At 48.7% G+C, this 27,605-nt stretch overlaps 1 protein-coding gene across 1 annotated transcript in view; it reads right to left on the reverse strand.

The window, feature by feature from the left end:
- KPNA6 (karyopherin subunit alpha 6) overlaps nucleotides 1–27,605 on the reverse strand; it is a 370,132-nt gene that overhangs the window by 308,376 nt on the left and 34,151 nt on the right. Inside the window, exon 2 of the mRNA XM_085648440.1 lies at nucleotides 24,903–25,036. Coding sequence (XP_085504566.1) covers nucleotides 24,903–25,036 — 134 coding nt within the window. The remainder of the gene's footprint in view (nucleotides 1–24,902; nucleotides 25,037–27,605) is intronic.

A 27,605-nucleotide genomic window follows, 5' to 3' on the forward strand; every position in this document is an offset into this window, starting at 1 on the left:
AAATAAAATCTGAAAAGATGGAATTCATTTTCTGGAATGTGCTATTAGATAATTCTATGGGGATAGCTCGAAATAGATACAGTATTTTAGGGAAGATCTTCATCTTAAAACATTTACTCTGCCCACTATCGTTAGATGCAGTTTATCCAGCCGTCGGAGCTTGGAGGTAGCCTCCTCCAGCACTAAATCTGGATATTTTATAGGCAAATAATATTGATTAGGTCCTATCCTTATCCCCAAATACGTTGCTGTATCAGTTTGACGCTGATCTTGTAGATTACCCTGTCTTGTACAGACGATCTGCGTCTTTACTTTGTTCAAACAGTAACCTGATCTGCTCCCGAATTTCTCCGCCATTCTCTCACTATTGCTGTTGCTGGATTCGATGTAACCACAGCGATATCGTCTGCAAGTATTTTTGTCTCATATCCATTAGTTTTATAGGGTTCAATCACAGAATTCTGAATTATCGGATTAATAAACGGATCTAAATATATGGCGAAGAGAACTGGGGAGCATGGACATCCCTGTCTAGTGCCCCTTGCCACAGGTCTGATGCCATTCTCATCATCTGTAACCTAGCATACGGTTTATGATACATTGCCTGAATTGCTGTAATCATTTTAGGGCCAAACCCTCTCGCCACTAAGGCTCCCAACAAATACTGCCACATCACTCTCTCGAAAGCCTTCTTGGCATCCAAGAGAATCACAGTCCATCTCCCCTAGCCACGACTATATCTAACAGGGAGATTACCCGTCTGGTATGATCCGTTGTTCCCCTACCCGGTACAAAACCGTGTTGCCAAGGTGAGACCAATCTGGCTATGACTCTCTAGAGCAGAGTCGCAAAACTTTTTGAGTACATCTTCGCATCTGAGTTTATCAATGAAATGGGGCGATATGAGCCAGGTAGAGACGCTGGTTTCCCCTTCTTAAGAAATATTATTATATCGGTTTCCTGCCAAGACTTAGGTGGGATCCCTCGATATTGAACATCTAAAAAAAGATCCTGAAGTAGTACAGTCGGATCACTTTGAGGTATTTTATATAGCTCCAGTGGAATTTCATCTGGACCAGCGGCTTTCCCTGAGGAAAGGGAATTTAAAGCCAAAACAATTTCTTCCAGCATGATCTTGTCTTCTAGCTCCAAGCACATGGCAGGATCTAATCTGCTAAGCTGTGGATATTCTCCTGCCATATCTGGTTGAATATCACTGGGATCCTGTTGATATAGCTTATTATAAAACTGTTAAAAAACTTCCATTATCTTGGCAAAAGTAGTTTCCATTTGCCCCTCGGAATTTTTAATTTCAGTTATATTATTCAGAGTGGCCTTTTATCTAATCCTAAAGGCCAAGTATCTGCCTGTCTTTTCCCCATATTCATATATCTATCTGCCCCACCACACTGGAGCTCTCGGAATGAATATTATAAATCGCCACATACCATTAGTGGGGTTGGCCACGTATCAAGCTCCAGCTCTAGCTCTTCCCAAAACTCGGGATCGTCCTGATTTGAAGCATAAATTACCCCTATAGTCACTCCTGTAGTTAACGTTATAATAGCCCATCTACCCCATTTATCCGCTAGAGTCCATTTGATACTACCTGCTTGCCGTTTGATAAATAGCTACTCCCCTTATCATGGAAGTCTGTGTAGAGCAAACTGCCAGATCATATCCTGTTATCTGGAGGACACCCCTATTATTCCATGGGATGTTGGTCTTCTATAACCAGATAATGTCCTGGGCTATGAATCGCAGGATTTCTAATAATTTGGCTCTTTTAGCTCTGTCATTCAAGCCTGCCACATTAACTGAGCACATTCGTAGTTTATCCATTCCCTACTACCAAAATTAACCATCTCCATAACCTACTGCTCCATCTTTTATTTATTCTTTACTTTATTTCTAGATCCCTCCCTGCTTCCATCCCCCTCTCCATCCTGCTCCCCTCCCCTCGCAACTCTCCCCTCCCTCAATCCACCCATGAAAGCCACTAGACCGATGGTCTAGTAAGGATGACGCGGCTCCATGTGTCCCCCCCACCCCAATTTTACTTGGTGTTTTAATCTATAAATCCAAAAATCTTCACTTCTTACCCATTTCTTAAATTAATCACCATTTAGATCACACCCCTGTACCCTACCCCATTCTCTGTCATAGTACCTAACCAGGACCTGCCACCCTACCCTTTCCTACTTAGATCATCCAAAAATTATTTTGCTTTGATTTCCGATGTAAAAAAACGGACCCTATCCCCAATTATAACTTTTAACTTTACCGGATTCAAGAGGTATGCCTGAGCTCCTTTTTCTTGTAAAAGGTTGATCATCGGTCTTAACCTCCATCGTCTCTCAACAGTCATATGGCAGAAATCAGATCTTGTACAGAATTCGACATCCCCCATCCGCCGTTTGTGATCTGGTCTGGCTTTTACAAAAACAATCTGTCAAAGGAGATAGTTTCCAAAAAAGACGAGCACTGCACGAGGTCTAGCGTCAGCACCTGCCTGCTGCTTCTGTACTATTGGGACCCGGTGTACTCGTTGGACTTCCTGAGCCCAGTTCCACCCTTCAACCTCGGGGAATGCCTTGGCTAACAGGTCGACCATATAGCGACGGATATCTGTACCCACTTTGTCTTCAGGAATACCCAGGAACCGCAGATTGTTTCTTTATTGTCGGTTTTCCTGATCTTCAAGCTTCCACTGTATATCTACGAGTCTAGCCTCATGTGATGTAGCCTGCTGCTGCGCTGCCATCATTTCGGTCTCAATACTACCAGTTCCTGTCTCAAGATCTGTTAAGCAATCCGAGGTTTCACTGCATACTTTGGCTATTTTGCTAACAAAGCCTTGGATCTTCCCAATAGTAGCTTGGGAACGTCTATTATCTTGTCTAGACTCGTCCCGATGTGCCATAACAGATTGTAATATTGCATCCAAGGTTGTTGTGGTCACTGATTCCATATTAGCAGGAGATCTGATTTTGTCCCCCAATAATTGACTAGAGGATGAGTAGTCCCAATTTAAGTTTTGTTCACCCACTTTTGTTCGAGCTGAAAGGACTACTGATTTTACCGACCTCCATAGCGTTGCAGCGGAATCCCTTCCACTAGTGTCATGAGGGCTGTCGCTCTCGTCTTCTACTTCACTACCATTTGTTGAGGGAGCCGATCCCTCCAATGATTCTGTGCCCTCAGATAGTGAATAGTATTAATCCGTCACTTCGATGTCAGTTTCCTTCCCCCTGATGGGTTTTTTAGCGCAAAGTGGTTGGGCCGCGCGTGAGTAGATCCCCCATCATGGCAGCTGTTGGCTTTGTTTTTCCCTTTAGCGTGAAACTTAATGCGTTTGTCTCCTTATAGATGGTTTGGTCTGAAGTCAACTTTGCTTAAGTGAGCTTCTGCCAATGCTACCTGGGCTAGATTCCAATCACACTGATCTTGCGTGTCCCCTGCCTGCTGTGACTGCTCTCCCTCGTCATGCCCCTTCTCCACATCATCTATTCCATCCGTTGCAACCATTATGCCCTTCTCCACTCGTTCCCCCCCATGTCTCTACAGTCTCCATTAAACTGGTTTCGGCACCATTAGTTATTTTTAGGGCATCAGGTATAACCAAAGCATCCTCCCCCACCGCCTCCATTGCCTCAGTTATCTCCATTACCTGCCCAGGGTCCCCAGGTCCAGAATCTTGCTTGGGCAAGTCGCCTTTCGCTGCTCCCATCCAGTCCTGCATTGGATCTCCTGTCGATTCATTTTTGGCAGCATTCCCCTGCTTAGTTTATTTCTCACAGCTCTTTGTTCCGACTAGCAGCTCCATGATCGTTGGACCGGCTGGACGTTGCTGGGGCGCTGCTTTTCCCGGGAGATCCTTCCGGGTCAGATTCTGGCCGTGTCGTCCTGGCAATCGAGTCATTCCTCCTCCCGCTACAGCCGCGCCATTGTCTAGCACTCGGGGTTTCACCAGTGTAACACTTGCGTCCCCCAATGGAGGACTATCCGCTGTCGAATTCTTTCCTCCTGCTTTTGCCCGGGTCATTGGAGGCCCCTTCGGCTTCATTCTTTCAGGCTCCCCGTAATATTGCTCTAACAGCTGAGCAGCTGAAGGTCCCTGCCGCTTGCAACCAGGATTACACCCAGAGCGTGCCAGATCTGCCAGCAGGTAAAAGCTGCTGTTTCCGAAGCAATTTCCCCGAGATTGATCTTTTCCTCTCTATTTTTAAGTAGCAGGTTCAATATAGATTTAATCATCTCCAAGGTCACAGAAGGCAGGTACTCATATTCACCAGGAGGGGGTCACTGGATCACACCACTGAGCTGCTGCAGCAGCCTAACCTAGGCTGCCGCCATCTTGCTTTCGATATTTTTAACTCCTCCAGTTGCAATATTTTTGGTGTCAGAAATATCTCAAAACCATGATATTAACTTAGTCTTCCAAAACAATTACCATCTCCTTTTCTTCAGCCAGCACGTGTTTCACAGTCATCCAATTTATCAAGGCCTAATTTTTATGAAATCGATAAGTAGTTATCCTAAAATCCGTATTTTGAAAGGCATTTTCATAGTACCAACTATTTGTTTTACAAGGCATATTACAATCATCATTTCTCGTTTTGCAAAATACCTCACAAAGATTTACTCACTCCACTATCTATCCTAGGTCTAGAAGTATCCATTTTGTGGTCTCATTATGAAAACCTACTGCAATACAAAGAAGAATGATGCACATATTTGCACGCAAAACTTGCAAGAGAGACTGAACCTATCATTTGAACAGGAATTTTCCTAAAAAACTGTTTTTGGTCAACATTGTTAACATTTTTAAGGTGAATAATTTAGTAAAAAACAAACTAAAGCAACTGTTTAACCATAAGATCGACAAAACAGACCTTAATCTCGAATTTAACACACATTTCCAAGGAAAGGATGAGGAGAAACAATCTAATTACATGTTATTAGGTTAATAACTGGATCGGATCAACTGATAGTGAAGGCTTGTGAAGGTGGAGGAAAGGGCTATAAGAAGGAATCAAATGAAGACCAAGATTTTTTAAATTCCCAATTGGTAATAAGGATAATGGTGTACAGTGATGAAGGTGCATATCGGTACCCCCCGGGGTACCTGAGAATTCTGCACCATCTGCCACTACTATCGGGGCAACATTAAGGTTGACACTTCGTGCAGGAAGGAAGGATACATACTACACTATTGGTGACATTTCTATATGAATCGTCTGCACTGGAACTGGACGTGGGTGACTCTCAAGTGAGCCGTGTGGCGAGCAGCCGGCGACAAAGCGGCACGGACGGACGGGCTGAGCTTTCTCCTCTCACTGCCCACCCCGGAGTTTGCTGCTGGAAAACCGGAGACCCAGCACGATAATGGGCCACCTGTTTCCCCCTCACCCCCACACTGCCATTGCCTCCCTGGACACCGTTGTGGCCTCCTGGCGTTATAGCCCGCCGATGTAAAGAGGTGTGTCTGCAAAGACTGCCGTGAGTCCGAGGGCCAGCAGGTGAGACGGTCTGGGGGTGTGCGCATGCCCGATGATGGCCTTGAGCAATGGAAGCATGTCTTTGAGCAGAGTATGCACTCCATCACAATCACTACCTTCGGCCCGGTCCAGAAACCAGGACGTATCGAGCCTTCCCCGATGGTTGGAGGCCTGTATCAGCAGTCTACATTGAACAACATCGTGCCGAAATTTGGCACGAGCCGGGATACCCCCTTGCCCCAACACCTCATAAGCCTTGCCTTCCTGATGGATGCCACATGTGCGGTGCGCTCCCCCTCTCCGGCCAATGCGAAATGGTGTCTGATCAGCTTGGCCATCCTCCTGCCTTGCAGCTTTGGCAGTGCACCGCGCTGCTTCAGTGAGCCCGCAATGGACTCTAAGGAGCCTCATTGATAATTCTGGAGACCCCAGACGACTACACAGCGTGGACTGTGCTGGGGCCTATTGCCCCCTCTCCTTTCCTCCAAGCGGTAGCAGACCTGGCTTTTTTATAGTGGTTGGTGCCCCGAGTGATCTGTGGGGTTCTTCCTAGGTCCTGCAGAGCCTCCACTTGCCTTGACCTTTTTTGCACATTTCGGCATTCCCCACTGCCGTTACGCAGATCGCCTGGCCCTAACCTGCGTAGCTTTTCCCCCGAATGAGCTCAGTCTTCAACTGGAGCCTCAACAATGCCACGATTGTTTTACAGCCTTCTCCTATTCTATGTGTGAGCTACCGGCCTACCTGGACTCTCTTTGTACTGTCCCTTGCTTATATCCTTGTTAACCTTGTGCCTCATTGTTGACCTGCAGTTATTGTAGAACGTTTCTTGCTAGGTGGCCTGAGTTCTACCTATCATACCATCCAAAACACGTTTAAAGTGAATGCGTATGGCTCAGGATTTGCTTACTCACTGTCTCATTGTGTGGTGTTCCCCGTATCACACCTCGGAGTCCACCATGGGCCGTACCAAGTCCACTAAGATGACCTATTAGCCAGGTAATGGGCCATCTCAACATAGCCACTCTTATGGCTACTCCACTCAAAGCATCCAGGCCCACGATTTTACCTTGGCAACCACCATAGAAACATATTTCACCAATAACGAGGGCACAGCATCCACACCACTTATAGAATGGGAAGCATTTTAGGTGATGATCAGGAGAGTGTCAATAGCCACAACTACTGGTGTCAGACAATCAGTTCTCTGCGACTTACAACACACAGAAACACAACTGGGCTCCTTGAAAAGTCAGATGGTACATGATCCCACACAACTGGATGACTTACAAGACGCCAGAATCCAACACGCTGAGCTTTTGGAGCGTCTACAGATTATAGACTGTAAAACTTACTTACAATGACTAAACTCCGAGTGCGATAGAGTGGCTATATTACTTGCCCGCATGATAGGACAGTCATTAACCCACACGCCGATCCTATCCACAATAACACCCTCAAATACACGATGCACCACATAGCTGAGATACATGAGGCTTTCTGTGTAATTTACACTAGGCTGAATGAGGATTGCCCCTCTCAGTCCTCCACAGGGGTGGGTGCTTTCCTATGTGATACTTGAGACCTCTGCAGATCTTGGAAATGACTCGTACGGAACCGAGAGCCCTGCTGTCATCAGGCAAACTATGCCAGGCAATCGGGGACATGGTACGTAACAAAAAAACAGGAATAGATCGGTTACCCATTGAATTTTGCTCCACGTTTGCCTCCTGATTGGTCTCGCTGCCACCGACTACTAGCCAGGCCGTGGGCCCCTCCTTACTAAAATCTGGCCGGTCCCCAGAAGACCTTTCTTCATATAGGCCACTCTCCCTTCGGACCTCAGAGTACAAAATATGGAGTAAGGTGTTGGCACGGCAGTTGCTCCACCTACTCCCGGACCTGAATCATATGTACCAATGCGGTTTTGTTCTGTGCTGAAGTACCTCTTTAAACATACAGAGATTATACCAGGTGATCGAGATAGCGCATAACCAATATCCAAATGCGGATTGCCTTTCATTGGACCTACAACAGGCATTTGATTCCTTTGGCTGGGAATATATGTTCTAAGCACTGCACAAATGTAACATTCCAACCACCTTCATTAGTTGGGTTAAACTTCTCTATGCTGAGCCCACAGCAAGGGTCAAAACTGGGATGCACATATTCCCACAATACCCAATCTCCTGAGGAACCCAACAGGACTGCCCACTGTCACTTATTTTTTTTGTCCTCATAAGCCTCTTTAGTGGAGAGAAAAAACAAGGACGTTCTTCCACTTGCACATCTTGATGGGCACCTGAAAGCCTGTGCTTTTATGCTTTCCAGCAGTACGGGTAGGTGCAAGTAGAGAGGGAAGTCGAGAAATTCTGATGACCCTTGGACTCGAACTCCATCTACCCTCTTGTCCACTTGTCTGCTTTCACCCTCTCACTTTCCAACCTGCAGACAAAAACCACAAGAACCTAAACCCAAATACCTGGTGAGGCTAGTAATGCGTAATCATAGGACCATTAAAAACCTAATTATTATCATTTAGAGCATCACACCATCACTGTCATTTCTTTTGTTCGTCATAGAAATAGAACCCCTGGCACAGAAACTCAAAAAGGAGTCTGTGGACTGGGGTATCCCTTGGGGACCTCAGACACATGTTGTCCATTATATGCAGATGACAGAGTACATTCGGGACTGGGGCATAGATCTTACACCTATCTCCACTATACTTCGATCCTTTGGTGCCTTATCTGGCCACCAAGTCAATTATACCAAATGACAAGTACTTTAATTCCGAGACACTATGCTCCAAGACACAGTGTCCCTGGGCACACAGACCATACCAATAGCACATCACACATTTCGATATCTGGGCATCCAGATCTACAGGTCACCTACAGATCTGTTGGACGGGAACCTGCTCAAGGCCATTATGCAATTAAGAGCGCAAGTAAAAATCTGGTCACATTGCCCCAGTCAGTGGTAGACCAATTGTCGCTCACCAAAATGGCGATGCTGTCCAAATTCTTATACTATTTTGTAAACTTACTCATTTGTGGCCTGGGGCCATTTTCAAGACAATTAACTCCCTATTGCTTGATCTCATTTGGAGCTCCGGGTGGCCCGTTAGCCTATTTAAATTACAACTAGCGCCAGAGGAAGGTGGCTGGGTTCTCCAGACTTTAAAAACTACTGCTTTGCTGGCCAGTAACAATGGTTGTCTTATTGGCTGGCCACAAGAAACTGGCTATTCACTGCGCATGCTGCAGTCAGGCAAGTTACATAAATTGCTGCTACCGGGTGGCATGTCAATCAATCAAACAATCATAGCATTAAAGCGCACTACATACCCGTGAGGGTCTCAAGGCGCTGGGGGGTGCTGCTACTGCTCGAAGAGCCAGGTCTTGAGGAGTATTCTGAAGGACAGCAGGTCTTGGGTCTGCCGTAGGTGGATGGGGAGGGCGTTACAGGTCTTGGCGGCGAGGTGGGAGAACGATCTGCCGCTTGAGGTCGCTCTTCGGATGCGGTGACTGTGGCGAGGTCAGCGGAGCAGAGCTGGCGGGTGGGGGTGTAGAAGCTGAGTCGGCTGTTGAAGTACATTGGTCCGGTCTTCTGGAGTGCCTTGTGTGCGTGGATGAGGAGCTTGAAGGTTCCCCCAGGGCTCGCCCTACTACTTAATAAGACTATCACATACTGGAGTCATACACTCCGTTACATGCTTACCTCTACGAACTATGCCCCTAATATCCCTCTGCATGGCCTGCCTACCACAGACTATTACCTTGGGAGAGCGTGGGGATCCCCACTGTGGGCGACTTGTTTAGTAATGGGTCACTGATGACCCATAGGGCTTCATGCAGCAGCAGGAGCTCCCTGGATCCCTCTTTCTCACGCACGCTAACATACTATGCTATTTCCGCACCCATTGGTCACCAACGGGCTCTGAAGCCAACACATATACCCTGAATCAGGCTGTCCATGAAATGGGCACCAATAGATACCTGATCAAATGACTCTACAAGTGGCTATGTGCCCACTTAGACATCTCACTAATCCTGTTGAGAACACAATGGGAGACTGACCTCGACCACGCTTTAGTGATAAAGAATGGTGTTTTCTAATAGAGTACCCCCCGCATGATAGCCCGGAATACACGTTTTAAATGTATCCAGTTCTCCCTATTGCACAAGGCACATTTAACGCTATTGAAACTCCATAAGATATTCTCTACAGCTTCGCCTTCCTGCCCTAGATGCAAGCTGATGACGTGGACTTATTGCACATGTTGTGGTCGTGCCCCATGGAATGGACATCAAAGAATATCTCACGGACTCCAAACACTGGGATACTGCCGAACACTGCCTTTTGGGACTATACCCTATGTCCAAGACCTCCAAGATTGAGGCGCGTTTTGTTGATTTAGCACTTCTCCTGGCCAAACGGCAGATAACATGCCATTGAAAATCCTCTACCGCACCCCTCATTGCAGGTGGGTGAGAAGAGGTTTGGCGCTGGGGTTCAGCTGAAAGTCATGCATTACGTAGGAAGGAACATCGTGTGTTACATAAACAACCCATAGTAAGGGTGTGGGATGTCCTACTGGAAGAATTTAAATCCCAGGATGAGAATGCCACCAAACCTCGTTGCACACGAAGGGGCTCACACCATCATGTCCCTACTTCTGGTCATTGCCCACTGCTAACTTCATATGACGTGGGGGGGGTAAGATCTCACCCACTAGGATTTGTGCTGATTCTTAAACATAAATGGACTCAGTACGGTGGTCTATGATGGGGGATGGGTGAGTGGTCGTTTTATAGTTTAACTTTTTTGTTCCTTCTTTTCTTCATTCATTTTTTTTTTAGAAAAAGTTCTTATTGAAACAACACACCATCTCTTTTACAGGATTTTTGTTTACATTTTTTTTATTAGGGATTTGAGTACAAATTAACACAATGCATGTCAACCATATTACATGTGAATCCATTTTTTTTTTTGCATCAGTGTGACTTAACATTGCTTCGTGTTCCCAGGGTAGTTACATTGGTTGTTGCGTCTCTGGGACTTGCTGTTAGTACGAAGTCCACACGTCTCCCACCAGTACATCCCAGTAGATCGTCACTTATGTCATCCCGGGGGCGTGAACGTGTCCCTGAATCTCCGCCGTCTATATGGTTTTCCCCTCCGACTATCTGTGTAGCTCCTCCCTGATAACGAGTGCATTTAATTGCGTCAGTAACTAGGGCATCGGTATTTGAACTGCCGATGGGTTCAACTGTGAACAGTGGGGAGGGGGGGGAAGAAGCTGTGAGAAAAGAAGAGGAAACGTATAAGGGTAGGGTAGAGGGGAAACTAGTGAAAGGATCAGAAGGGGGGTGGCAGGGGGTAGGGCGGGTGGGGACGGGCTGTCGCGGTAGCCTGTGCGCTAAGCAAAAGTAGGTGTGTCGGACTCATTCTAGGGTGAGCCAGTGGGGCAGAAAGGGGGCGGCGCGTGGGCGCGCGAGTGGGGACGGGGCCTCCGCTCGTCTCTCCTAACAAAGCCCTCCACTCGTCTAGTGTACCTACGCTATCATCCCTGGGTCTCGAATGGCAGGGGGGGTGGGAGGAGTGCAGGGGTTAGGCTGTGTCGCGTTCTGTGCTTCTCCTTCTGTACATTGTTGTTTGAACCATCTCTTTTACAGGATACATGCCATAATAGTCTAGACACTTCTCAAACAGACTGGTAAATCAATAACAATCAGCTAACAATGATTAACAAGTTTCCTGTTCTCTCGCTCCCCACCCCGATCCCTTATTCCCTCCCAGTTAAAGTGTTTCTTGCTCCTGATCTTGTCTAGCCATCGGACCACACACCATTGCCCGATAGCTATTCAATTTCCCCCAAACCTTTGTCCATTTTTGTGGGCATTCCCTGCTCTCATAAACCGCTCTTTCCGCCTGCATACACCAATCCAAATCAGATTTCCAATCCCTCGACTTTGGGGCATCTATCGCCCCCCATTTCCTTGCTATATTGCGTTTGCCAATCATGAATCCCAATGTCACCCACAGGCGTTCAGTGTTCGTAAGGTCAGAGTCCCCCAGATATTATACAGACACCATTTCGGCGATTTATTCTCTTCGACATTATAAACTTCCCTCATGGTCGTAAGTATCGCTGCCCAGTATTGCTGGAGTGGGGGGCACTTCCACAGCAGGTGGAAGGAGGAACCCTCCTGTCCACACCCCTTCAGACATAGTGTTGAGGTGATATCCCCATTTTTACATGGGTGGTGCATGCATAGTAGGCCCTGAGAAGGATCTTTAACTGTAATGGTATAAAACGCAGTTGTATAGCCACCTCTCTAGGGCAGGCCATGGCCTGCATCCACTCTTCGTCCTCCAACGCACCCAGTTCACACTCCCACCTGCTCCGAAGCTTCGCCACGGGATCCAGGAGATTATTGATAAGCTTACGGTATACCAGCGATGTCGCCTGTGCAGTCAAATAGTCATCCAGGAGCCTATCCTCGAGCGGGGAGGCCTTTGGAAGTACTGTCCCCGTAGCAAAATTGTAGCACTCAGTACGTGGGTGATTTGGAGGTATCTGAAAACTTCAGATTGTGGCATCTGGTATTCCTTCTGTAAAGCCGGGAAGGTCTTGAGAGTCCCCCCTTCCCAGAGACCCCCCACCCTTGAGATCCCAATCGTGTCCCACCTCCCGAAACCCGCCCAGTGAATCAACAGGCCTCACCTCTTCGAATCCCACAAGGGAGTCATCAAGGTGAGTCTGCCGTGCCAGCCCAGTGCCCTGGTGCACTCCTGCCAAACCCAGAGCGTAGTGAAGGTCAGGGTTTGGAAAGAAGCAACTGCATCTCCTCCCTATAAAGCCCTGAGGTATCCGCCCAGTGACATATTATGGCATCTATCCGATATATTGGCTCATTCTGGGGTTTATTACTGTGTCGTTAATTACTGTGCACTGGGCGGCCTAGTAGTAGTGCTGGAGTGAGGGAAGCGCCACCCCCCCACCCCCCATCGTATCATCCCCTGGTAAGCTTTATTAATGAGATTGGCGACCCCCCCCAGTCCTACAACAGCTGTCGTACCGCTGAGTCTATTTGCTGGAAGTACTATGGGGTTAATGGGTAAGGTGTGCTGTGTAGCACGTAAAGAAACCTGGCCAGTGCCATCATTTTAAAAAGTGCAGCTCTCCCCAAAAGGGACATCGGCAACGAGCGCCAGTGTTGGATATCACTTTTCAAGCAGCTCAGTAGGGGAGCCAAATTGTGTGGGGTCTCTAGTAATATACATGTCCAAATACTGGAACCCCTCTGCTAATTTGGAGTTGACCTACTCTGGGGAGTGTGGGCTGACTTTCTGCTAGGACATAGATCACTGACTTGCTCCAGTTAATTGTGTACCCTGAATAGCTCAAAAATGTGCAGCATCCTGTGAATCGTGACCTTCAGGTCCGCTAAATACATAAGGACATCGTCCGCATATAGGAACATTTTATCCTCCCACTCTGGTGTCCATCAGAGTCCGCAGATCATGGGATCCTCCCGAATCCAGGTCGCCAAGAGCTCCAGGACCAGCGCGAAAAACCGGGGGGACAGCGGGCATTCCTGCCTTGTTACCCTCTGGAGCTCAAACACTCTAGAAATATTCCCATTCCCCGAGACCTGTGCCAAGGGCCTCGCATACAAGAGTTTAATCCAGTTAAAAAAATGTAAGCCCGAAGTCCAGCCTCCCCAGTACTGCATATAGAAATGGCCATTCCACTGTATCGAACGCCTTACGTGCGTCTAGCGAAACTATCAGCGCGTCCTCATCAACGGTGGCGGCTCTGCCCAGAACCCCGTCCAGTCATCTAAGATTGAGAGCGGTGTTGCGGTTCGGCATGAAGCCCGACTGGTCTGGGTAGACTAAAGAATGTATGGAGCAGGCAATTCGCCCAAAGTTTTGCAAGGATTTTTGATTTGGCGTTCAAAAGAGAAGTCGGCCTATACAAACCGCACTCGTGGAGGGGGGGAGGGGGGGGGGAGAGAAAGGAGAGGGGGGGGGGGACTTACCCGACTTTGGAATCACCGCAATATTGGCTATTCGCTAATCTCGAAGAAGTATCTTGTTTTCATAGCTCCCAGTAAACATATTCTGCAACAGGGGTAGCACTTTTGTAGCTGTTATTTTGTATAGTTTGATTGGCAGACCATTAGGGCAGACGGCTTTACCTGATTTGAGATCTCTGATCACCTTGGTTATTTCAGACTCTGTCAAGTCTTGTTCCAAGAGGTCTTTCTCTTCAGATTCAAGGCGTGGCAACTGGAGCATAGCCAGTAAACCCGCGATTCAATAATCGTGGTATCGGATTCCGGAGCATAGAGGTGCTCATAAAAGTCCGCAAATGCTTCAGCGATTTGGCACCCTCCCCGGACAGTAGTCCCATCGCCATTTTGCACTTCTTGCACCCATCGAGAAGCCTCTGATTTTTTTTATCAAGCCACGCCAACAACTTGCCTGCTCTGTCTCCTACCTCGTAAAGATTTTGTTGCATCACCCGATATCTGGCTTTAGCTGCCTCTTCGGCTATCGCCTTGAACGCAGTCTTTTTTAGTGCCAGACGGTGCTTCACCCCTGCCTTAGTGTTAGTGGTTAGGAGAACCTCCAATGCTTGAATGTCTCTGTAGGACTTGGCCCTTTTTCCCTCAGTTGTTTTCATTTTTCGTGTTGCTACAGATTCAGGGAGCCATGTTATCTACCCCTGAAACTTCTGTCTGAGGGCCTGGAGCACAAAATGGTGGCCACCTGTGACATCACCAGCATCCACTGGAACCTACCAGCACCTTCCAGAACATTCCGGGAGATTCCAGAACTCTGTGACAGTTGGAGACCGTTTAGAATGTTGGGAGGATAAGAGAGGCAGTTGGCAGTTGGAGCTGGCAGTTGGCACCTGACTGGTGAAGAGAGAGGAGCACAACAGTGAAGGAGGAAGGAGTGAAGCAGCAGGGGTGGAAACTTGTGCCTGGAGTGGGGTCCATAACCCCACCCTTGATACTTGTCCCTACTGATGGATCCCAGCCTATAGCCCTGTGTGGGAAGAAGACAGAAGAAACTTATCCTAAGGACCTGGACAGCAGGAACAGGCCTTAGAACCAAGAAAACAGCAAGATTCTGACCTGAGAACTGGTTTCCCTGGAGTCCGGCGTCGAGTAGCCTGAAGACCTGGAGCCCGAGGTGGAGAAGCGGCGCTGACTGAAGTAGCAGACGTCGTACCCGGAGCCGCCTGAGGTCGTGAGAGGGCGCCGACGGAGGTCGTGAGGAATACCAGAGGTCGAGGAGGAAGTGAACCGAGGTCGAGCGAGCGGCGTCATCGGAGGAGTGAAGTCCGCCCTCCGGAGTCGTTGGAGACCGAGGTAGAGGAGCACCGGAGGTCAGGAGTGAGGATCGCACTCCGGAGTCGCCCGGAGCCTGTGAGGAGGAGCACCGGAGGTCGGGGGTGAGGATCGCACCCCGGAGTCGCCGGAAGTCGACATCGAGGCCAGGCCGGCCGACGTCATCGGAGCCGAGAGCGCCATCGGACCGGAGCCGCCCGAAGTCGACATCGTGAAGAGACTGCCCGACGCCGTCGAATCGGAGGTCGAGATCGAACCGAGGCCACCGACATCGGACCGGAACCGCCTGCCGGCGTCGTCAAAGAACTGACATTGTGCCGAGGCCGCCGAGACCGAACCGGAACCGCCTCACGGCGTCGACACGACTCCAGCGGCGTCGGAACATCAGAAAAAGGGCAGTAAGTGGAGTAGAGGGCGCCTAAGGCCCTGTGGAGACCTGAGAGACTGCTCTAAGGGGCTAGGGAGGTGCTGAAACCCACCTGACTGTGCCTGGGGTGAACTGGGACTAACCTAGAGAGGTTGTGTGGAGAGAGAAAGCCAGGGCACTGGTATACCCCCCTTGGATCTACCTCAGATTAGGCCTCAGCCTTGTCCCAGCCAGGGAGTAGCCCCCCTCAAGCCTTCCACAACCCTACAAGCTGTGCCTGGGCCAAATCAGCCCTTAAGAATTGAAGTGTCATCTGATTACATGAGTGTTGCTGTATACTTTTAATTATTTATTGGGGGTACTGTATTTATTGAATTTTTACCTATTTATTGCTGCACTATATTTATAGGTCCACAGGACTTGTTGGTGTACAATATTTATTGGTACAGTATTTATTGCCTCAAAGTATTTAATTGTCTGTATATATTGCACTTGTATTTATGCCCTGTTATTTATGATCACCCCTATTTATTTCATCAAACAGCCAATATTTATTTGACCTGCACTAATTGAAACTTGTATATTGTGATTGACCTATTTATTTTTCCAATCAGCAACTAAGAGAAAAAGATAAAGAAAGAATATTTTCATAATTTTTACGGTGTAGAGTCGTTTTTGGAACGGATGCACGCATGGTTCTTGTATGGGTATATTGTATGCTTAGCACTGCGCCTGTTTCCTGACCACTCGAGCCAAGCTACCACAGTGTGTTCGGGGAGTCCACCACCACCCTGCGGAGTGGGAGTGGGCGTTTCCAACATAAATTGGTGTTCAGCGGTGGGATAGAGCTGTGCCTACATATAATCAACAATAACTGTGGGTAGTCCATAGGCCTACACCGGGAGTTTTCTCAAGAGCGGCCTTCCTAATTGTGGGTTTTTGTTTTTTCCAAATTTACTCTGGTGGTGGGAGGAGGTATTACTAAAGGTACCCCCCTACATTGTTACTGCACAAAACCTGTCCTCTAACCTGAGTGGGCGAGATGTACCAACCTGAGGTGGGGAACCTGTCAGCAGGGCCCAGGACACTTTCTAGGAAGGGCAGCAGTGCCTCTAGCGGTGGCTTGTCTAAAGTGAAGTTAACAGACCGGAGGGAGGAAAGACAGCTCACATGGGACTTAGCAAGGCTGGAGAAAGAGATGGAGGAGAAAAGGATGGCTCATGAGACGGAGAAACAGAGGATGGCTCATGAGATAAGACTGAAAGAGATGAAGCTGCGTGCCCTCCAGATGAGTGTGTCCAGCGAGGACACTGGTGGCAGCATACCAGAAGCTCCACAGGAGCTAGAAGTTTATTTACCCCAGGATGACATCACCAGGGTGTCTGAGGAGGCATTAGGGTGGTAACCTGAAGGGGGCAGTGCAGGGATCTCCCAACCCAGCGAGGTGGGAGAAGGGGCAGATAGCCCAGCTAGGTCCCAGGGAGAGAGGGTTGTAGGGCCTCACGACCTATCTGTAGGAAGGCGTGAGACGGGGAGGTGTCCCGAGGTGCCCCAACCGAAGTCTCAGGGCCTGGAGAGTTCCGCAAGGGAGCCCCAGGTTGGGAGCCTAGGCTGTCCCGAAGTGCCATCCAGTGCAGGGGAGCCCCTAGTGTCAGGAGGACCCAGGGCGACTGTAACCAGCGCGCCTGAGGTTCTGGGGTTGGCTCAGTTTCAGGGTTTAGGTCCTGGGCTGGGATGCCAGGCTCAGGGGTTGCCTGACCTGGCGGGTGGGGCCTCGGTTAACCGGGTCCCCCCGAAATTGACTTCCAGGGGTACTTTTCCCGTTAGGAGGGTGCTGAAATCTGGAAGGGGGTGCAGAGGGAGGAAGGTCTCGCCTCGGGCACCGACTCAGCCTAAGGGTTTAGACCCTAGGTTGAAGGATCAGTTGAGGGGTCAAGGCCCTAGACTGAGGAGGAAGTGTTGGTCTGAGGGTGCCTCGCAGGGTAGGATGAGGAACCCCAGAAGGAGAGTTAGGGGGAGGAGAGCCTCGCCCCGGAAGGCTGGTCAGCCTAAGGGTGTGAACCCCAGGAAGAAGGACCAGAGGCAGTTTAGGACTGCAAGGAGGAGGACCGGAGTGGTCAACGGGCACTACAGGCCTGGGGCTACTGCCCCCCACTCCGCGAGATCACCCGGGCCAGAGACATCTGGATGGCCCAGGGGCCGGTCCTGGCCACAACTAGCTAGGGAGCCCCCGTGGGGTGGTTTTGTTGGTCCAGGGAGGTTTGTTAGGGAGCCATTGGGTTCCAGAGCGGAGGAGAACTTGCGGGTGCTCCTGCCGTTGCGGGCCTGCGTCCACCTTTTCTCGCCCCAAGCAGGGAAGACCATCAAGGCATTGATCGGTCTACCCTGGCTTTTGGCTGGAAGGGGGTTATGTAGGACTTGGCCCTTTTTCCCTCAGTTGTTTTCATTTTTCGTGTTGCTACAGATTCAGGGAGCCATGTTATCTACCCCTGAAACTTCTGTCTGAGGGCCTGGAGCACAAAATGGTGGCCACCTGTGACATCACCAGCATCCACTGGAACCTACCAGCACCTTCCAGAACATTCCGGGAGATTCCAGAACTCTGTGACAGTTGGAGACCGTTTAGAATGTTGGGAGGATAAGAGAGGCAGTTGGCAGTTGGAGCTGGCAGTTGGCACCTGACTGGTGAAGAGAGAGGAGCACAACAGTGAAGGAGGAAGGAGTGAAGCAGCAGGGGTGGAAACTTGTGCCTGGAGTGGGGTCCATAACCCCACCCTTGATACTTGTCCCTACTGATGGATCCCAGCCTATAGCCCTGTGTGGGAAGAAGACAGAAGAAACTTATCCTAAGGACCTGGACAGCAGGAACAGGCCTTAGAACCAAGAAAACAGCAAGATTCTGACCTGAGAACTGGTTTCCCTGGAGTCCGGCGTCGAGTAGCCTGAAGACCTGGAGCCCGAGGTGGAGAAGCGGCGCTGACTGAAGTAGCAGACGTCGTACCCGGAGCCGCCTGAGGTCGTGAGAGGGCGCCGACGGAGGTCGTGAGGAATACCAGAGGTCGAGGAGGAAGTGAACCGAGGTCGAGCGAGCGGCGTCATCGGAGGAGTGAAGTCCGCCCTCCGGAGTCGTTGGAGACCGAGGTAGAGGAGCACCGGAGGTCGGGAGTGAGGATCGCACTCCGGAGTCGCCCGGAGCCTGTGAGGAGGAGCACCGGAGGTCGGGGGTGAGGATCGCACCCCGGAGTCGCCGGAAGTCGACATCGAGGCCAGGCCGGCCGACGTCATCGGAGCCGAGAGCGCCATCGGACCGGAGCCGCCCGAAGTCGACATCGTGAAGAGACTGCCCGACGCCGTCGAATCGGAGGTCGAGATCGAACCGAGGCCACCGACATCGGACCGGAACCGCCTGCCGGCGTCGTCAAAGAACTGACATTGTGCCGAGGCCGCCGAGACCGAACCGGAACCGCCTCACGGCGTCGACACGACTCCAGCGGCGTCGGAACATCAGAAAAAGGGCAGTAAGTGGAGTAGAGGGCGCCTAAGGCCCTGTGGAGACCTGAGAGACTGCTCTAAGGGGCTAGGGAGGTGCTGAAACCCACCTGACTGTGCCTGGGGTGAACTGGGACTAACCTAGAGAGGTTGTGTGGAGAGAGAAAGCCAGGGCACTGGTATACCCCCCTTGGATCTACCTCAGATTAGGCCTCAGCCTTGTCCCAGCCAGGGAGTAGCCCCCCTCAAGCCTTCCACAACCCTACAAGCTGTGCCTGGGCCAAATCAGCCCTTAAGAATTGAAGTGTCATCTGATTACATGAGTGTTGCTGTATACTTTTAATTATTTATTGGGGGTACTGTATTTATTGAATTTTTACCTATTTATTGCTGCACTATATTTATAGGTCCACAGGACTTGTTGGTGTACAATATTTATTGGTACAGTATTTATTGCCTCAAAGTATTTAATTGTCTGTATATATTGCACTTGTATTTATGCCCTGTTATTTATGATCACCCCTATTTATTTCATCAAACAGCCAATATTTATTTGACCTGCACTAATTGAAACTTGTATATTGTGATTGACCTATTTATTTTTCCAATCAGCAACTAAGAGAAAAAGATAAAGAAAGAATATTTTCATAATTTTTACGGTGTAGAGTCGTTTTTGGAACGGATGCACGCATGGTTCTTGTATGGGTATATTGTATGCTTAGCACTGCGCCTGTTTCCTGACCACTCGAGCCAAGCTACCACAGTGTGTTCGGGGAGTCCACCACCACCCTGCGGAGTGGGAGTGGGCGTTTCCAACAGTCTCGTTCTATCTCGTCTTTTTCCCCCTGCTATTAGAGATACCCTAGCCCCTAATCACTGCTTTATATGCCTCCCAAAGGACACACGCTGAGTTTACTGTGCCAGTGTTTTCAGCAATGTATTGATCTGTTGCTTCATGTATCTTCTACCCGATAGTGGGGATTTGAAAGTACCAGGGGTTGATCCTACCCAATCGTATCTGTCTGGGTTCTGCAATTTCATAATGAACACAGATTGGAGAGTGGTCAGAGAGCCCATGAGCCAAATTATAAGCTTCTCGGAAATGGGGGGTGGGGCCTGTTGGACCAGTGTGAAAAAAGAATCAATGCGTGACATACTACTATGAGCCCCAGAGAGGTATGTATATTGTTGTGAGTTGGGGTTGAGACCCCTCCAAATAGCTTGTAAACCAATGGCAAACACGAAGTCACTTAATGCTGTGCCCACCTGGTCTTGTGGTTGTGGTGGTGAAAGGTCCAGCGTCGGGGACAGGGCCCATTACAGTCACCCACTATAACTAGGACCCCCTCCAGAAGAAGAGCCCCCAGTTCCTGCAAGACCAGAGATTGCTGTCTGGGGGAAATTTACATCAACATTATATTGAAAGTGCGACCCTTCCAGCCACCAGAGACTGCCACTAGTCTTCCCTGTGGACCATGTGTGACCTTGGGATCCACGAAGGGAAAAGAAGTACACACTAATATACAGACTCCCCTTGAGGCCCTAGTGTTTCCGGAGTAATTTATAACCCCATCGGTCAATGCCCCATACCGTGTTCGTTTCTTGTAGCAGGACTACATCCGGTGAGTGTCTTTTAAGGTATTGGAGGACTATCCCCCTTTTTATTTTGTCCTACAGCCCCTTTACATTCCAGGAAAGTATTTTGAACCCTTTATTTGTATCCAGGGGACAAAGGCATTTGGTCCTTGGAGGCTGGCTAAGTGTATGGAGCCATTCTGAATCTGAATCGTTCCTATCGCGTTCTTAGGCATACTATCGGTCTAAGTTAGCCATAGGACATAGGGGCTGTCTAATGTGTGAGGCTGTGAACCGGTCCATAAGATGTCAGTCCTCATCTGTCGTGGACGGCGAAAAATTATACAAATAAATACCCATTTCCAAACTTCTCCCCTCTCCCTGCACTACGGGTTGAAACTGCTCGCCACCGCAACTACGCAGAGTGCCTCTAACCCTAAAACTAATTTAAAACTTTTGGGGAGTGGGAGTTAACGCCCCGGCCAGCCGCCACCCCCCTAACTAAGCCTCATACATTTAATTGCCAAACTACAGCTCAGTCTGGCCCAATATCCGTTGATGTGGAATTTTCATGACCTCTTTTACTCTGGGAAGTTCCTTCTGGAAAATCCAGGTAAACTATTTATCAGGAGTGTCCCACCCAGCTCGCACTCTATATTGCTCCCCTAACTAGTGGTCCAATCCCCAAAGAGACCATAGCCTCACTAATTTTGAACAGTCTGTTCCGTAGCATTCCTTTTCCCCTGTTTAACACAGTCGACTCATGGTGGTCCTCTTCTGTGCGATACCGCCTTCTCCGTCGTCTCCCCTCCCACAGCTCCTCCCTGGCCGACTGTTCGCTATCCCTCCAGCCAAGACCAATCTTCATCTAGAGTTAAAAAAGAACTGAGTTTTGTTGTCGGCCACTACCCTCAGTCTGGCCGGGAAGAGCATCGCATACTTCAGTTCTCTTTCCTTTAGAGCTTTCTTCACCTCTAGAAAGAAACGTCGTAGTCTTTGAACTCGAAGGGTGAAGTCCGGAAAAAACGTGATTGTGCTATTTTCTCATTTCACTGGGGGTGCAGTGCGGGCCACCCGTAGAATCACATCACGATCACTGTGATAGAAGATTCGGTCTATAATTGGACGTGGGGGGATTTTCTGGTCGTGGCGCCACACCCTATACTGGATGATCGCGCTCCACCGATAAGTATTTTGACAAGCCTGCAGGCAGGAGATGTTGGCAGATCAGATTTTCTACAAAGAGGTCGACTGCCGGGCCCTACGCTTTCTCTGGGACATCAAGAAGGCAGACGTTGCCCTCTGCGTCTTCCATTCTAGTTTCCAACCCTTGTGCCAGTTCTTTCAATTCCCCTACTTGAAGTCGGAGCGCTTTTGTTTCAGTTTGGAGCGTAGCAATAGAGCCTTCGTTTCTTTGACCCTTTCCCCCAAGTTCTTATCAAAGTCACTTCCGTCAAGACCGTATCAATCTTATTTTCCAGGGAGGTTTGCACCTTTTGTATCGCGGCCATGATATCCTGCAGGGTCAGGGGGGGAGGCGGGGGGGGGGGGGGGGGGGGAGGATGAGTCTTTTTTCGCACTTTGTTTCTGGTTAGGGGGTGTTCAAGTATCTCCGTCCCCTGTGTGGGCCTCCACTATCGGCTGTCCGTTTTCGTTTGGAGGGCAGTATAGTGTCCCTTTGAGTTAATTCTGGGGTACCTTCACCAGTTGTTTGAAGGGTGGGGCAGCTCGCGGCATACCAGGGGCCAGACGACCACCTGTGGCCTGTCTGGACCCTCAACCCGCACCACACCCCACCTAGGATCTACTACCTCTTCGGTGGTCCGGGAACCATTCCGCTCCTGTAATGGTTATAATTGCAGCACCTCCGGTCTCTTGCAACTTGATGATTGGGGCCATGGGAAGGGGAGGGAGGGTGATGAACAGTCCATCGTCTACACTGGCTTATGCCGCCCTCCGCGCTCGGTTAGGTCCTCACACTCTCCCGCTGTTTGCACCACTACACGCTCAAAGGTCACTGTGTCCCAGGTTCCCTGTGCTGTGCCTTTACTCAGTTCAGCAGGTGGCCTCTGGTCTTACAGCACCCCCCCCACATTGAGCAGCTCCTTCTGTAATTTTGGCCCTTGAAGCACCCCCTCATGCAGAGAACTATTTTGTTAGGGTGGAAAGGCCCTCCTGCACCCCTCGGTTACTTAGGGAATAGCAAAGAGAACGCGAGGGTGTGTACGGTGTGGGTTCTCGGTTCACCCTCCGTTCAGCAGACCCATCGCTCGCATGTATTCAGGGTTCTCCTAACTTCCCCCTGCGTCAGTCTTTCAGGCCTACCTTACTTCTCTGCATTATTCCCATGCCGCGGCGCTCTCCTCAACTCTACGCCTCTTCCCATGATCTCGCTGTGGTGGAAAGTCCAGGCGCGCCCTCTGAGATCGCGGGTGCAGATCCTTTTAATTTTGGGGCCCCAATGCTAGGTGCAAAAACAACAGCTGATGGACAGAATGCAGAAAAATGTCATACATTCACCCCTGGGGGTGAGTGCTTGCAATGTTCAACACTCCGTCCATCATCCCCTTTGGTTTTGCTTTGTTAGTCCTAAATTGGCAGGGTATGCCCAGACCCTGCCAACTTGCTCACTTTGCCACTGGATTCAAGATAGCCTGGCTGATGAGGGTTATGAACCCAAAACCGGCCCCAGGATGCTTGTTTCCGGTCCAGGGAAGACATGGTTTGGCAGTTCGGGCTGGACTGTTCCAATGAGGCACAGGGTCAGACTGATTTGCATATCACCATGTCTGAACTGGGGTGGCGGAGTGAGCTGAAGAATGATGGATTAAACCCAGATCAGTTGACTGGGGGTGAGTGCTTGCAATGGTCAACACTCCGTCCATCATCCCCTTTGGTTTTGCCCCAATGGTAGGCCCATCTAGCCGCGGATTCGCAACAAAGCTCCGGCTGACGCCACTTCACGGCCGGCTCCGCCCGCACGTCTCCTTGCGGTCTCATTGTATCCTCTGGGCCGCTAGCATTCAGGCCGCCCCTGGGGGCTCCTCATAAGCAGATCTTCGCTCACACAGGTCCTGTTATCTTCCCACACAGTCACGGTCCGACTTCGGCAGTATTTTAGATGATTGTTCGGATTTATAGGGCATTACGTGACGGCCAGTCGGAGCTTCCCTAAGCTGCAGCCATCGCAGTCGGCAGTTGGCTTGGAAGGCTAAAGACTGTGCTCAAATGTCACAAGACCATCAAACTTTGTATACACCTTCCACAGAAAGCGGTCACATAAGGAAACCTTTACAATAACAGGCCCTGGCAAAGCCAATTGGTCTTGCTTGTATTTTGAGTTCTGACAAACATTTATGAATACCTGCTACAGAGATAAATCTAAACAAAAAATGATGCTTTCTGTATGCAATGTATCTATGAGAAAAATAATTTCATTTGTGATAATTCAGAGTACTTTTGAGATGTAAAATTGCCCATAAGTATCGCCATCCAAGCACTCAAAAGGAAGCAGAATCATACACAGTCAACTGCATGTGGTATAAAAGAAATACTTCTCTGGGCAAAGTTAAAGCCTTCCCTGTGTATATTTTTAAGAACTGGAAACAATAAGTTATCCAGACAGCTGTGCTTTCAAGTCAGACCTAAAAATGGAACAATCGTAGATAGGGCAGTTCTTTGATGGGGCGGTCATGTGACAAAATACATCAATATATTATATTAACAACTGTGTTTAGTCCCAGCATCTTCTGAAAGACGTGATGTAAAACACATCTCAAAACCCAATAACCACAAAGACTAACCAGTCAGCACATGAACACATCCAACTCCAGTATAGGAAAGAAGGTGTCAAACACACATAGTTGGTTACACTTGGTAGGGTGTTGAGAGATGACATCACAAAAAGAGACCAAGGTACAGTTTTGTCTCACCAATTCCAGAAAAGCACAGATTCTAACAGACTCCACTAGGAGAACTTAAAGCCGGCCACATCTTTCAACAACAATTCAGACTCAAAAATACACTTAATAGTTTTGAACATCCCATCCATGCAATTAACATCCCTATAATGTGGAGAACAGATTGGTAGTTAGTTTTACAGTAGCAGGTTTGTCTAGCCTGCTGAATGTGTTAAAAGCTAATAACATCCTACAGTACCATCTGGTGAGCAATTTCTCATTATGTCAAGAGGCAGCTGGTGTCAAGGTGCTCTATATAAACTATCCAGGGCATCCATCACGTCTTTAGATTTTTTGAGGTGCAACACAAGAGCTCCCATCCCTCTCTTAGCAAAAATCATGAATCCAAATTCAGTCATATTCATCCAACCATTCTCAGAAGTCAGAGCTAATGCCACCCATCTGTCAAGTGACTATTTATGCAAAGGGTAACCGGACCAGAAAGGCTGTTGGAGGAACTGAAATCTGAATTTCACAAGGAGGAGGTTGATGCGTCTTTCTGCAGAGGTGAATTGCTCCCATCACCTTTCCTAACTCCCTCAAGCATGTCTGTCACCCTCTCAGCACCTGGCCACTAACAAGTAATATGTGCTGTTCTTGCTTTTTGTCATGCTGTCTTCCTGTGGCAGAACCATACCTGTTGCTCTCGCTTCTGTTTTCGCAGCTGGATGCCTTCCTCCTCCCGCCTCCGCCGCATCTCTTCTGTGTTTAGTGCTTTGTTCTTGTACCTTTTTATGCGGCAGGTATCTTTCCCGGGGCTTGCCATAGTGTCTGTGGAGGAAGGGATACAGTTAGTGGTTTGTTCGCTACAGGGATTTTAGACCAATTTGATGCTCAAGCTTCATTCTATCTCACAGACTTCTCAAGAACCACAGGGAAATATCCCAATTCCTTAAATGCCTTACTTTCATTGTTATCACAACCATTCACACTGTCAGAGTCACTGCACTTTAAGATAGTAAATATCCAAGCTGCACCAGGAGTTCCTGATTGATCTTGATATATACAAGGGGGAGGGAGCACACTGCCTCTCATCCCAGCAGAGTTGCATTCTGGTAAATGTAGTATGCTTACTTTCAAAGTCGCTCTCCACCAAAGCTGGTGCAGGGAGTGCTGTTATCTCTAGACACGCGTTTCTGGGTTTAGCCATTAATCAGTAGAGAGCAAATGTAGTAGAATGAATGAAGAGGCATTTCTAGAGCGCATAGCTACCCGGGGGCATCCCAGCGCTAGTAGCAGTGCAGCTTCAACCACGGGCAGTATTAGGGGTACAGATAGGTTTTTAGCTGCTTTCGAAAGATCAGGTAATTTGGCTCGAGGCGAATACCAAGAGGCAAAAGATTCCACAGTTTAGCGGCATTGTACGAGAAGCGACACCCTCCGCTTCGTGTTTTTCTTATCTTTGGAACTACCACCAATTGTTTATTATCGGACCTTAAAGATCTATTCGAGCAATAAGGTTGAATAATGGAGATGATGATGGGTGGGCCTTTACCTGAGAGATCTTTGTGTGTAATACACAAAGCCTTGAACTGGATTCTCTCTTGAATGGGCAGCCAATGAAGCAATGCAAGCGCAGGCTTAGCTGAAAGGCGCTTGGAATTATTCATAAGCAAACGTGCTGCACAGTTTTGCACTATCTGCAATCTTTTGGTGGTGGTGAGTGGGGATCCCAGATATAAAGCATTAGCATAGTCAAGGCATGACAAAATGAATGCTTGGACCAACAGTCTTCTAGCTGTGAAGGGTAGCAAGGGAAGCATTCTTAAAATCCCAGAACAGCAGGCTGCAACCTTACGTGCTTGCTCTTTAAAATCAAGATTGTGGTCCAGCCATACATCCAGACTCTTAATTTGTTCTTTTGGGACAGGTGGTATCCCCAGACAGCTAGGCCAGAATGAGCCTATTCTCAATGTAGTCGAGTTACCCAAGAGCATCAGCTCAGTCTTCGCTCCATTAAGTTTTAGGCAAGAGTTGTCCATCCAACTGGACACCTTTTCAAGGCATAAGGCTAGCCTGGAGCCTGAATCATCCAGTTGATTAAGCAAAACCACCAACTGGGTATCATCAGCATAGGTGATGATCTGAATGCCAAAAGGTGTTACTACTTCTGCCAGGGAACTCATATAGACATTAAATTGAGTGGGGCTCAGGGAAGATCCCTGGGGAACCCTACATATAAGGGGCATTCGCTTTGAGGTGATTTCCTCTTCAAAGTCTACAAAAGATCTGTCCCCTAAAAAGGACATTAGCCATTTTAACGCTGTTACTGCAACTCCTGCCTTCCTAAGTAGAGAGCAGAGAAGAGTAATTTGGAGTTGCTGAAATGCTGTTAAAGTCTTCACAGGTCACAGTACCACTCCACAGGCAAAGAGGTGCATCCCAGGTGAACTCATCAGCTCATTGGCTCAAAGGAGCCTTTTAAACACATGGGGGGGGGGGTGTGGGGGGGGCGGAGGGAATGGAGCACACTGCCTCTCATCCCAGCACAGTTCTACCCATTGCATTCTGGTAAATGCAGTATGCTTACTTCAAAGTTGCTGTAGTTTTTCACCAAAGTTGGAGTAGATAGTGCTGTTATCTCTAGATATGCGTTTCTGGGTTTCGCCCTTCATCATAGTAAGCGTACTGCATTTACCAGAATGCAATGGGGAGAACTGTGCTGGGATGAGAGGCAGTGTTCCCCCTCCCCACTTGTGATCTTGATATATACTTCACCTCATTGACCTAAGAGTGCACATAAAAAAAGCGACAAGGGCTAACCGCTAGAGAGACCTCAAGTCCTGCTAGTCCAGCAAACACTCCAAACATTCTAGCCAGCACAACCACCCTACCTGCCGCTGGAAGAGGCTGTAAAGGCATCCTTAGGAAAATATATAGATCAGCAGGCGCTTATCAAACAGGATGTTCAACCGTGCCTGGCAGATCAACACCAGCAATTCACTAAAACCCTATACAAGCAACTTCAAAGCATTAAATCAGAGCTACACAAGCAGCTGGCATATCTGACCAAGGACATCCAAGCAATCAGAACTAGGGTAGGAGGTAATAAGGACTCCCAATTACAGACTTGTTCCAGCGGAACTCAAGCAAGGATAGCTAAAATGAAGGAGGATATGGAGGACTTTAAAAGCAAACATGAGGATCGAGGACATATCCAGATGGGACAATGTGGGAATTCGCAATGAACTAGAACGCATGGAGGGAATAGATCCTGTTCTAGACTTTTCGCTCACATTCTAGGAACAGACACCCCAGTAACCAACAAAATTGTTAGGGGCCATAGAGTAGTGCAGCTAGGCCCAGAAACATGATATCTAAGTCGGGAACATCAGACATT

Source organism: Triturus cristatus, chromosome 3_2 (genome assembly GCF_964204655.1).
Source record: "Triturus cristatus chromosome 3_2, aTriCri1.1, whole genome shotgun sequence".
NCBI lineage: Eukaryota > Metazoa > Chordata > Amphibia > Caudata > Salamandridae > Triturus > Triturus cristatus.